The sequence below is a fragment of the Ipomoea triloba genome, chromosome 7 (assembly GCF_003576645.1).
Source record: "Ipomoea triloba cultivar NCNSP0323 chromosome 7, ASM357664v1".
Classification (NCBI taxonomy): domain Eukaryota; kingdom Viridiplantae; phylum Streptophyta; class Magnoliopsida; order Solanales; family Convolvulaceae; genus Ipomoea; species Ipomoea triloba.
In genome coordinates this window covers 10,029,263-10,042,316 of record NC_044922.1, presented here as the reverse complement: position 1 = coordinate 10,042,316, position 13,054 = coordinate 10,029,263, and the positions used below count along the sequence as shown (strand labels likewise).

Genomic DNA, 13,054 nt, shown 5'->3' with positions numbered 1-13,054 from the left:
CGGAGTTCTGAAAAAATGTTTAAAATTAAATGAAGTTATAAAATTGGAAAAATGATATATTTTAGGAAAAAAAAATATTGGAGTTATTAGATTCAACTCAAAAAAAAAAATAGAATTACTGTAGTTAAAACAATTTTATATTTTTATATACAAATAAATATGAGTTAATTACTGTTTTGGTCCCTCGACTATGGCGATGTACCACATTGGTCCTCAAAAGATATGGCCACTTAACAGTCAACTGACAGAGGACCAAATCGGATACAAAATCAATAGTAGGGAACTTGTTTTTTTTGTTTTGAAAAGAAATAGTTGAGGACTTAATTGGCCAAAATTGATAGTCGATGACCATTTTTGTACTTTTAACATAGTCGAGGGACCAAAAAGGTAATTAACTCTTTGTAACTCTACTCGGTAGAAGTATAAAGATGCGGAGTAAACTCGGTGGCGAGTTGAAAAACCTAAGAAGTTCAAGGTTGGCTTAGTGTTCAAGGCTTGAACGTTCCTTTTATACTAAAAGGATTAGTGCAAACCTCGAGTTAATTACCAATTTGGTCCCTCGACTATTGGGATTTCCCCACTTGGGTCCTCGACTTTCAAAATTGTTCAATTACATCCTTGACTATGCACTTGGGCCACCAATCCCTTATCTACTCTAAGCAAACATCAAGGAAATAACAAGAGAAAGCAATAGAGGATTTTAGAAGCAATAAAAACGAAATTAAACTAGATAATGTAAAGAAGAGTTACCATCCATAGCTAATGGATCCTATTACATTTTTGCATTCAATCTTCTAACCTTCTACCTTGGTTTCTTCAATCTAATCTAAGAGAAATATGGGGTTTTCCCCGAAGAGGGGAGAAAACAAAGATAACTTCATATCCAAAAACTAGGGCTCCTTCAAATTTCAGGAGAAGGGTTTTAAATAGCCATCATGAAGTCAAAATCCCGAAATAGCCCCTGATGGTTTGGTCACGCCACCTTCACGCGTGAAGGGGGGCGTGGACGTGTACTGGAAGTGGTCAACGCCTCCTACACGTGTGATGCCTGCGTGAATGGACCCAGCCTAGTTGCTTCTTCGCTTGCTACTTTGTTTTGGCCTCGGATCCTTTTCCATTCTGCGGAATTGACTTCAAAACATGCTCTAAAGTTGAGTTAGAGATTTTTGATCACATCTGAGTCTTAATGCATGAAATTGTTATAAACGGGTGGCAAAACTTCATAATTCTGTTCTATAAATGACCCTAAATTCGACCGTTCTTGGCACTTATCAACCATTAACATGTATAGGTGATTTAGATTCAGTCACTGACTGAAAATCATGAAAAACTTTAGGTCAATTGTGCTTTAGAAAAGGACCAGTTGATATTTGCTAGTCAAAACTATCCTTCAGGTATATTTATAAGGTATCAGAGTCCATTTCAGGAAGGTATTCATTTTAGGTCATGGTTCAAAAAGGTGGCGATGAAAAATTAGGGTATTTAGCTTCTAAGGCCTCATTGTTCGTGGTCATCCAAGTAATTGCTCCCGTTGGAACCAAGCTCAGTGAATTCACACTTGGTGATAACAGCCAAGATCTAGATTTTCTTAAAAATATCTATATATACTAAGGTTGGCTAAAAGCGAGAATCTACTTCTAAAGAATAATTTAGAAGCCGCATCATAATCAAACTGTATATTATGCTAATTGAATATAATGTGCAAATTGCACAACAATAACAATTAAATATATCAATAGGCATAGGTTTAAGGTTAATACAAATACCTTAAAAATCAAAGAGGCCCAAAATTAATGGATCCAACAAAATAATCCATCACCTTCATCTGTTAATTGAGCCTAACAACAATAATAGGCTCAATTTTTCAATTAATAAGCTCAGGTTTCGGTAAATATATCGGGAATATTTTATTATTCCATAGTTAACCTCGATGTAATATGATTTGGGAAGAATAATAGACCCAAAAGAATGAATATATAAGGGCTAAAGGGGAAAAAATAGGCCAAGAGTTATATTATTGTTGATGCCCCAATCATTATTGCATGGACCATCAGCTGTGTGGACCATAATAAAAAGTACATTTTTAATATATTAAAAGCACATTATTTTAGAGTACATTATTTAAGTACTGAAAGTATATTATTTTATATATATTATGGAATAATGTACCTTCAGTACAAAAATAATGTACTTTTAGTATAATAAAAATGTACCTTATATTCATGGTCCACACAGCTATGTAGACCATGGTCCATACAATAATTTGCCTTGATGCCCATACTTGGCTGAGAAAAAAAAATAAATTATGTCAGATGGACCAGGTCTGGCCGAAACGGGCCAGACCCGGCCCAATCCAAAAGATCAGCTGAAGGTCATAACAAAGCCTAGCAGCCAGGGCCAATTATCAATAGATCATAACAAAATCGGGAGAGCGAACACGTAGAGGGAGAACGCCGTCCATCGCCATAAAATGTTAGTATATAAAATGAAAGTACATGTAGAATTACTCTTAAAACAAAGTGAATAGTAGAGTGGGCTGTAATGGAAAAAAGTATGTAGACATATACATGCACACATGCAATTTGGCATGATATATCCTCTTAAATACACAAAATGGAACAAAGTACGTAGACATATACATGCACACATGCAATTTGGCATGATATATCCTCTTAAATACACAATCATTATTGTGTGAATCATGATCCAAAAACACAAAAAAGTACATTATTTTAATTCATAAAATATATTATTTTAACACATAAAATACATTATCTTATCTCAAAAATTTAATTATTCTAACACATTAAGTACATTATACATTATTCTAATTAATAAAATACGTTATTCTAACACATAGAGTACATTATTCTAACAAATAAAATACATTATCTTACCCCATAAATTCCATTATTCTAACACATAAAATACATTATTCTAACACATAAAGTATATTATTCTAACTCATAAAATACATTATCTTACCCCAAAATGTTCATTATTCTAACACGTGCGCAGAGCAAAGAATTTGTTTTATCAAAACGACGTCATTTTAGACTGTGTTCTACACAGCACTGTCCACACAATAATTTGCCTTAAATAAACGTACAGGACACTACAGTTGTTATACGGTGGACCATGGTCCATAATGCATTGTGGACCATGGTCACAAAACGCCGTCGTTTCATTAAGTAAAAGAAACGGCTGCGGCGGAGTTCCGTAAAGGATACAACAGTTCATCTCAAAAGATACTGCCTCACATTTGTTTTTATATTATCAAATGAAACTGTAGTTATATCGAAATGTAACTGTAGTTGTGTTGAAAGGAAACTGCATTGTATATAAAATGAAACTGAAATTTTTGGGTGTATATTGTCCAATGAAATTGTAGTTATATCGAAATGATATTTTAGTTGTGTTGAAAGGAAACTGTAGTATATTATAAAAGAAATTGTAATTGTGTTGAAAGGAAATTGAATAACAGTTTCACATATTTGAGTGTATAATGTGATTAATGTCGAATGAAACTGCAGTTATATCGAAAAGAAACTGCAGTTGTGTTGAAATATAACTACAATTATGTTGAAATGTAACTGTAGTGCATATAAATTGAAAGTGAATGACGCAAAACGGAGACCGTTTCAGCCGTCTGTTTTCCTATACGCGATCCACGGTAATATTTGCGCAGGGCACTAGGCTAGGGCTTAATAAATGAATTTCCTTTTATTTTTTCTCTATGTGCTCTAGTGGAGGCTTGTTTATTTCCTTCGTCCTGAAGCATTTCCAGATTTTCAGTCGGAAAAAAAATAAAAAACGAAGAGAGAATGCAAGTTGTGGGATGGTAGCATGTGCAATGTGGACTTTAAATTAGATCCAATAGAGTTTTAGAAATAATTTACTCATATTCCATGAATGCTTTAATTCTCTTCAGCCTATCAAATTATCTCGATCCATGTGAGATTCTGAACCAATCCGGGCAACTTGTAATTCTGTAATAACAGATACGATACGCGCGCACACAGAACCACAAACTGTTTTTATTTAGATGTCATGTCGGCTAACATTTTCTATTCTGCCAAACCTCCTTCAGTATATATTTTGGATGAAACCAAATGCTATTTTGTACAATACGTATGTATCATGGGTGAGAGTGAGGGATTCCAAAAATTCTTCGAGTGTTGGCTTGTTGAGCAAAAACGAGACCTCGAACAACTTGTATCTGCCGTTAAGACTCACCGTCAAGACGGCAGAAGCAATACTAATCAGGGTGGCGAGGACAACCACAACCACAATCACCTGCGTCCTCTCATTCAACGTGTGATCAACCACTACGAGCATTATTACAAAGTTAAATCCAGATACGGGAAGCGGGACGTCATAGCAATGTTAACCCCCTCGTGGAGGAGCAAAATAGAGGACGCTTTCATGTGGATTGGAGGATGGAGGCCTTCTATGGCTTTCCATCTTCTCTACTCCAAGTCCGGCCTACAACTTGAGCCAAGGCTCTCAGAGCTACTCAGTGGTCTCAAGACGGGAGACTTGGGAGACCTTTCTCCCGATCAACTCACCCGCATAGACGAGTTGCAGAGGAAGACGATAAGGGAAGAAAAAGAGCTGGACGAGAAGCACGCCCAGGTGCAGGAGTCGGTGGCTGATGCTTCCATGGTCGAGTTGTCACACATGGTGACCGAGTTAACAAGGGCTGGTGACGAAACAATGGAGGAACATGGACTCCAAGATGAACGAGTTGCTTCAGCTCTGGCACCCAAGGAGAAAGCAATGGTAGATATCCTTCAGAAGGCGGATGATCTTCGACTTAGTACGCTCAAGGAAGTGGTCAACATTCTAAATTTAATCCAGGCTGCACATTTCTTGACTGCTGCTGCCGAGCTGCACTTGAGATTTCACGAATGGGGAATGAAGAGGGACGCCGCCGCCGCCGCTGCTGTGCACCACCACGCTTGACCAGGTGATCGAGGTGGCCCCTTGTTGGAGCAAGATTCACCACACAATGCTCCACAACTTAAGACAATACCAATGCTCATCATACTCAATAAAACTTTCCACCCATTTTGATTCTACTAAATACAATTGCCACCCATCAAAATACAAGTGTATTGGTGCACTAGAAAAAGTGTAGTAATTATGTTTACTATATAGTGAGGTGCAACGATATTAATGGCAGAGAAAGGCACCCAATATCTGTGTCTAAGAAGGGGTCGGAGTATATTGATTCTAGATTAAAAGAGCCTTACACGTTCACAGTTAACAGTTAAGAGCTAACTAAAACACCCTCAGATCAAAAACTAAATAACATCTTATTCATAGGAATAGGAAAGTAAAAGTCATAACAGAAAAAAGGCAGAATTGTCTGGTGACAAAACTTGAACTCGCCATGCTATTCGACTCCCTAACCTGCATGAGGGGTGAAAACAGAAAAATATTAAGTGAAGCCGAGGCTGAATGTTCGTTGAAATAGCTGATAGTTTCACTTGCTTAGACATCATTATTACTACCTTACAGAAGAGGAAGGGTTTCAGGATATGTTAAAATATTCCACTACAAAACTCCTCAAAATATAGAATCAAGCACAATTCAAACATTAACAGCAATGGGATACAGCCGCCATAGAGGCTTCTGGGTCTTGTCACTTGTTAATGAATCAAAGCACATACATTCATTGATTCTTAAATCTTAATAGAAAGGTCCATCTATATTGGGATAGTTTCAGGAAAAACAAAAAAAAAACAAAAAAAACTACCAAGACATTCCTAGCATCAAAACTCTTTGAATTCAAAGTTGGAAATTTTGGTTGCATCCATCAGCCCATTTTACACTAAAAAGAGTTGCTATGGAATATTAAATGAAAATGGAAATTGAACCTCACCTCCTTACAGCTCATCCTTGGCGGATTCTTCTTTCACTGAATCTGATTTAATGGAGTCTGACTGAAGAGGTTTATCCCTGTTCTTCTGGATAAAGTCAATAATGTCATCTTTTGTTCTGTCACCTTCATATGGTGTTATGTTACCCGTTGCAGATATGAAGTACACAGTTGGGTATCCTTGAACATCAAATTTTTTGCCAGGGATATCATTTGCAGTTCCATCCTAAAAATGTGGGTAGAGATTAGGACTAAGCTTCAGATACAATAACAAACACTGGATGTAGTACAATTTTCACTGGTGGATTTATTTTATCACTTTTGTTCAAGGAACTATGAGTCAGAAAGAATTCGTTAAGGATTTATGGACTTTGATCTCATAAAAGGAACATTCCTCGACTTCTTTTTATTATGGATCAAAGTTCTTACCAGTTTCGCTATCATGACATCAGGATCATTCTCAAACGACACTGCTACTTCATCCAAGATTGGAGCTAGCTTCTTGCAGTGGCCACACCAAGGTGCATAGATTTCCAGCAGGACTGTAAGAAAGAGGTTAAAATATATACTAGGTGTATTTGGTTCAAACATTGGAATCAGAATGGTACTGGTACTGGTAATGGTAATGGGTTTAAGTCAAAAGAGCCTCTTTGTTTGGTAGCAAATAGGAATTTGAATCAAAATAGTGAAAATTATATAATTAATTAAGTACAATAAAAATAAATAAATATATATATATATATACACACACACACACACACATATATATAAACATACATTTATGTGTATATATATTAAAGTTTCATATTTAATGCATAGACAATGACCTTTTTATTTTATTTTATTTTTTCTCTTCCTATTTTTTTCCCATTGTTCAAAAGTAGAAGAGAAAAAGGGTAATGGGTTTTATAATTACTTAAGGATTTGAATCCAATAGTAGGATAGCAAAAGTAGGCAAACAAACATGATAATGGGTATCAAATCCCATAGTAGGGTACATGTAATTATACTTTTGCTAGGTGAAGCAAAAAATAAATCCAAAAAAAGCTGTCAAGAATGAGAAAAGGAAAACAATAAAGCTAATGGGCTAATAAAGTAAGCCTCAGTTCATATGATTTCGCATGAGACAAAATAGCAAGTCAAGTATTTCAAGGACAAAATCATCTCCCTTTCCAAGAAAGAAATATCACTTCCCATGAGCCAAATTCTAACCGAACTAATATAATTTCTTTAATTTGTCAATGAATCAATTCTGAACTTGCAACTGAACTAAATATGAAATTAGCATCTGCATAAGCAACAAAAATTCAATTGATTAAAGGTTTATAAAAAAGTAGGATTTAGATACATACCATTCTTCCCTGACTTGAAAACCATGTTCTCAAGGCTATCAGAAACAACAACCTTCACTGGTTCATTATTAACTTCTGGGATAGGCTCCGATCTAATAAATGGCTCCACCTTCCCCTCCTGCATCCATATAGCAACAATATAGATATCTACTACTTCTAACACTAGAGGAGCAAGCTCATCAATTATATGAACATATATTCAGTGAAAAATTGTGACAGTCCAAATCATAATATGCAAGACAATATTAATTGCAACCTAAAGTCAGGCTAAGTGCACTGCTTATAACTTCCAGCAACAAGAAAACCAAGCACATTACCTTGTAGTCCTTAACCCAAGTTGCAAGTTGATCTGGTTCCACATTTGGTTTAATGAATTTTTGCTGATCCTTGTCCTGTATTACGATTACAGGTGCCTGATCTTCCTTCAGTCCAAAGTACTACAATCCAAATCAAAAACAACATTTTAACACATCAGCAGGGTAACATCCTGTCTAGAAACACTCGGTAGGGAAAAATGGAAATGAACCTGAAGTGCACCACCGCTGGTCTCGAGATCTCCCAACAGAAAGCTAACTCCCTTTCCCTTATAAAGCACAGCTACATCATTGTATTTGGATTTGAAAGCACTGAGCTCACTACTGAAGTTCACAAAAAGCATTGCCTAGAGAGAAAAAAATCCCAATTAAAAAGCAACTTTCTTCACAATGATATTTCAAGTTAAACAAAAGAATTTCCCAAAGTGAAAGCAGCCAGAAGGACAAATGGAAGTGTTCCCAAGACCAGATTCATGATTAGAATCATCATAGAGCACCACAAAGTAGACCATTCTTTAATGTATTCCAAGTTCCTTGTGGAATTGTCATGGCCAGTTATCCTTGTCTAACACAAGGCAAGATGATGTATGCATTTTCAAACACAAATTCATAAAAGAAATACTTTCACGGCAACAAATTCTGACAAGTTTGAATACCTTATCATTGGGACTATCAAAAAACTTGTTAACATATGGATGATTCTCTGGGTTTTGGTCAAAAATAGTGATAATAGGAGTACTAGCTTCACCAATGAACTTCTCCATTGCATCAACTTGGAAGTCCTGCAAAAAATGAGAGTTGCTCTTTCAAAAGGAAAAGGAGATATGCCAACAAGAAAAACTCAACCAAAGAGCAGGCAGTAATACCTGGAAATCAGCAAAAAGCTCATCAAATGGTTTAAGAAGACGTAGAGTGGGCTTATCAACTGGCTCGCCACTAGGGAGGAGTTTGGCATCAAGTGTGTGGCCAAAATCATAGTCAGAGCGTAACTTTTCAGCCAAACTTATGAAGTTTTCAAACTTCTCTCCAGAAAATTCTTGAAAAACACCAACCTAAAAAGCATAACACGTGGATTCAACCAGTAAGCAGTTGAGTAACTAAGAAAGAAGTTCATTCACTAAAATTATGTAAGAAAGGAACACCAAAACTTACAACAAAAACTTTTTTCTCATCAATTATATTAGCAGCATCTTCCTTCGACTTGATTTCAGATGATGCAGGACCCACTTGCTTTTTCAAATAAGTAACTATACCATCAGCTTCACGAGGACCTTTATAATCTTGAACTGTCTTTCCTCCATCACGTAAGATCTTAATGGTTGGGAAACCCTGGACCTCATATTGGCTTGCTAGATCTCTGTTTGAGTCCTCATTTGCATCAACTTTTGCTAGAGTGACGGGAGGATCATGACTACTCAACACAGAGGCAGCTTTCTCATACTATAAAGTAAATGAAATTTGTTTTAAAATAAAGTTTTTACAAATGAAAGATGAGCATGCTATTATTATTATGCTAATAAAAAGCAATGACCGAGGCCCTCTTAAAAAACTTGAGATGACATCATGATTACCTCTGGAGCAAGTTTCTTGCAGTGCCCACACCTGTTACAACAGTAGTCTAAATTAGATCTTTCAAAAAGTGGGAGATGAAAAAGAGATTGGCCATTATTTTCTCATGAAAATGCATCCTGAAATGCAAGCCAACAAATTCCAACAACCAGGGTACAGCATATGCACACAGCCCTAAAGTTGAGGTGCATCTTATAAAAGAAATATGTACAAATCCCATATCATATGAAATGAAATGAGCATGTATGTGCTCCGAGTTAGAAAAATATATTACTGATAACTCCCTGTTCTGAATCTAGTGGACACATTCATGTTAACCATGGATTTATAAATAATTTATTAGAAAATATGTAATTTCAAGAATCCATATTCTAGTACCAATCCATTCCTGCAATGGCGTTGTTGCTTTGTCTCATAAAGCATTAATCCTCAAACACTACATCATATTGAAAAGCCAGGGATCTGTTTTGAAAGGAATGAATTTGAAACAAGTTTACTTTTAAAAAGGAAACCCGGATGCGTTGACCAAATCAGGATTCAGGGATCCCTCAGTCAGATACAAATGTCAAGGCAAGCGCAAAAATCTAAATCATTTAATATTTGCAGAAAACAGCAATTTCATTTCCCAAATTAATTACATAATTATTACACGCCAAATCAAACGGCCTGAAATTGCAGAGAAATCACCCAAATCAGCAATTAAACTGATCGAGATCAGAGAAAGTCAACTTCAGTAAAATATATCAGCAGCAAAATCTTCGAATAATACTGTAAAAGAACTTCAAATTTTGCATATTTTACCGATAAACAAAATCTAATTTTTCAAACAACCAACAGATATCAAAATGAACTATAACTAATAAAAATAAAATCTATAGAAAAAATGCACAGCTTGGGCAATAGATATATGTAAGGCGTAGCTCTATATACCAAGGCGCATAGAACTCGACGACGATGAAATTGTGTTTGGACACAGTCTCGGAGAAGTTGGTGTGATCCAAAGTCAACACGTACTCCTTCTCCTCTCCCGCCACTGACGCAACGGACACGGCGAGGAGAACCGAAAGAATCGCCAAAATGCCACTGAAAACCTTCTTCCTCGCCATGGTGGAGCGGCCCAGATTTTTTTTTCTATAGTGAAGACAGAGAGATAAGAGTGGGTGAAGAACGCAATGCACGTTACTTATATGGCGTGTTAAGAAGGTTATAATCTCATTTTGCCAGCTTTAATTTCGAATTAATTTTATTTTTTATAATTAAAATTTTTTATCATTCCTTATTTATATTTTTGTGTAACGAGAAAAACAAGTCGCCATCGTTTAGAATATGCACTCAAGTAACAATAAAAATTAACTCACACAAAAGTTATTTAATTTGAATAACAATTTTTTAGTAATACTGACTATATTACAATGTATTATTTGTCTCTACATACTTTTTTTAATTTATTGAAATATAAAGATTAAATGTCTCACAAAGTTTTGAATTTGTGATCTCTCATTTGTAAACAAATTTAAAAATTAAACGTTCTATTTAATTATAATATTACTGTAATTTCATTTAATTTACTTTAATGCATAATTTAACTAATTAATACTCCGTAATAATAAATAAGTAAAATAAAAAGTAAATATTTTTTGATACCAAAAAATAAAAAAATAAAAAAAATTTACCCGACAAAGTAAAACTGAATTATAATTACGAAGTCGATGTGACCAAAATGATGTTAACCAAAAGGCTGATGGCCACATGGAGATTTGGTTACATGTCATGACTTAATTGGTGGTGGTTGTGTCACGAGAAGAAATGGGGAGAATCCGTACACGTGTCTGAAATTATTACTGTATTTTTTTTCTTTTGTAGTATTGTGGTTAAGTTAGGAAGCTTTTTTTTTTTTTTGAAAACTTAGGAAGCTTTTATTTCGCTTGTGTCTGATTTTCTACGGAGATTTATTGCAAATCGTTTCCTATTCCAATTCTCGAACGGTCCTCAGAAGTCCATTCTTCACGCCATTGTTGAGGTCGTCAGTTCATCTTCTCGGCGTTCGGAGGGGCAGTGAAGGCGATTCTTTTTCTGTTGGCGACCAAGGCCCGGCGTTGTGTAGATTGTTGGAGCCGCCGACGGTATCTTCTTCGCGGACGTTGGACCAGTGCATGCCACCGGTGGTGTCACATTGGCAGTTGTAGAGTGCGATAATGGCGGATGACGGTGGTTGCAGTCGGCGATCGAGGCTGTCCGGTCTAGACTCGGCGGTGGCGAGTCGAGGTAAGTTTTCAATCTTTTTTTTTTTGTTTTTTGTTTTTTTTTTATAATTATTTTACTGCATTGGTGATGGTATTGTCAATGGTGTGGTGTGTTTGGCGTTTTCCGATTGCTGGGAGCGATGATAGGGTTCAGGGGGAAGCAGTGCAAACAAATTTTTTTTGAACTTTTTTTTTGTTGGATAAAACTGATTTATTTTTTAATAAATTTTTCGTGTTCATCAGTACAAACAATTTTTTCCCTGGTTTTACAGCATACAACATATTACCTGGTGTATGGGTTTTTAAAATGTAGAACTGAAACTTATTTTTAAGTTACATAGAAAAAGTTCATAGCCTCATCGTTTAAGATGTATAGTTGAACTTTTGGTACTATGAATTATTTTTTTTCCTTGAGGGTTAATGGTTTATTGTTTGAATTGTGTGCCTTGGTTTCATTTATTTTGTGCCCAGTTGTGCCCTACTTTATTTTGGTACAATGAATTATTTTTACTTGATTGGGGGTTAAATTGTTTTTTGTGTGAATTGTGTGCCCTGACGTTTTTTTAAGCCTAATGGTAGTCTACATGCAGATGATGGGGTTCAATTAAATGTTGGGGTATCGAACGGTGCGTTTGTTCCGGTAAGTTTCTTGTAAATATTCGTTGTTATTGTGTTAATCTTAAGTTCGTTCAGTCCCCACTAAAGTGTGTCGTGTTACCAATGAACGCATAAACCAGTTAAGAAAAAAAAATTGAAACTTCTCTGCTAATAAAAAAAAATTGAAACTTCTTGCTAATTACATAGCCAGTTTTCTCTCTACCTTGAAAGTGTCAAATTTTCCTTGCAGCCAAAATATGGTGGCACAATAATTAACATTGTATCAAGAGACACAAGGACTCATGAGCAGCAAGCTGAAGCATTAGATGATGTCAAAAACACTGTGCTGGCTATTGTCTTAAAAGTTGTTATAGGGTATGAACATCTTCACTTATAATAGTTGTTATAAGTGCCTGTGCGCGATATTTGTCTAGTTGTTAACTAGTACTTTAGTTCTGGGTCATTGTTGAATTTTCATAATTACTTTGTTGTTACATTTTTATTCTTATTCAACTTCAACTACATTACTCTTAGCTTTTCAGTTTTATTCGTAGACCATTAGTGCAGCAGTATTATTCTTATGCCCGTATTTCTATAATTGTGTGCACGATTGGGAATATTGCATTCCTTATACACGTGGTGACTGTTTTGTTCGGGGGAATATGTCTTTGCTATTTTCTCGTGTGCCAGAGTCCAATTATATTCGTGCAAGTTGACTTTCGTTGTGTGTCCATAGTCCCAGACGCGTCATGTCAGTTATGTGTATATACTTTCCTTTGTGTCCCTCAGGCCTATATTGTTACTATTGAATTTTTTTGGAATAAGGGTCAAATAGGTCACCGAACTACACACGAAACTGTAATTAGACCATCGAACTCAAAAACAATGCAATTAGGTCCCTGAACTACACAAATTCATGCAAATTAACCCAAAGTGACTTGTTGACTTGATCTTCCGGTTACCAACTTTAAAAATAATATTTTAAAATAATTTTAAATTAATTAATTAATTAAAATTAAAATTAAAAAAAAACATGAACAAGTCAATTGGGTCCTTTTTTTTTAATTTTAAATTTAATTTTAATTAATTTTTTTA

The 13,054-nt window shown here is 35.4% G+C and overlaps 3 protein-coding genes across 3 annotated transcripts; 2 read left to right on the top strand and 1 right to left on the bottom strand.

Annotated features, from left to right (window-relative positions):
* The first annotated feature begins 4,140 nt into the window (after window positions 1–4,140).
* LOC116024089 (protein DOG1-like 3) lies at window positions 4,141–5,028 on the top strand. Its single transcript, XM_031264994.1, has one exon. The coding sequence runs from the start codon at window positions 4,141–4,143 to the stop codon at window positions 4,963–4,965; it is 825 nt and encodes a 274-aa protein (XP_031120854.1). The 3' UTR covers window positions 4,966–5,028.
* Window positions 5,029–5,203: 175 nt separating this feature from the next.
* LOC116025293 (protein disulfide-isomerase-like) lies at window positions 5,204–10,279 on the bottom strand. The gene is made up of 11 exons (XM_031266481.1): window positions 10,050–10,279; window positions 9,122–9,152; window positions 8,703–8,990; window positions 8,417–8,602; window positions 8,207–8,332; window positions 7,763–7,897; window positions 7,554–7,673; window positions 7,237–7,354; window positions 6,314–6,426; window positions 5,888–6,110; window positions 5,204–5,415 (listed from the first exon to the last, which is right to left on the bottom strand). Exons 1-10 carry the CDS (start codon window positions 10,223–10,225, stop codon window positions 5,892–5,894), a joined length of 1,512 nt encoding a protein of 503 aa, XP_031122341.1. The 5' UTR covers window positions 10,226–10,279; the 3' UTR covers window positions 5,204–5,415; window positions 5,888–5,891.
* A 766-nt stretch (window positions 10,280–11,045) lies between these two features.
* Window positions 11,046–12,481, top strand: LOC116026216 (ABC transporter B family member 27-like). The gene is made up of 3 exons (XM_031267697.1): window positions 11,046–11,384; window positions 11,953–12,002; window positions 12,210–12,481. Exons 1-3 carry the CDS (start codon window positions 11,315–11,317, stop codon window positions 12,354–12,356), a joined length of 267 nt encoding a protein of 88 aa, XP_031123557.1. The 5' UTR covers window positions 11,046–11,314; the 3' UTR covers window positions 12,357–12,481.
* The last annotated feature ends 573 nt before the right edge of the window (window positions 12,482–13,054 follow it).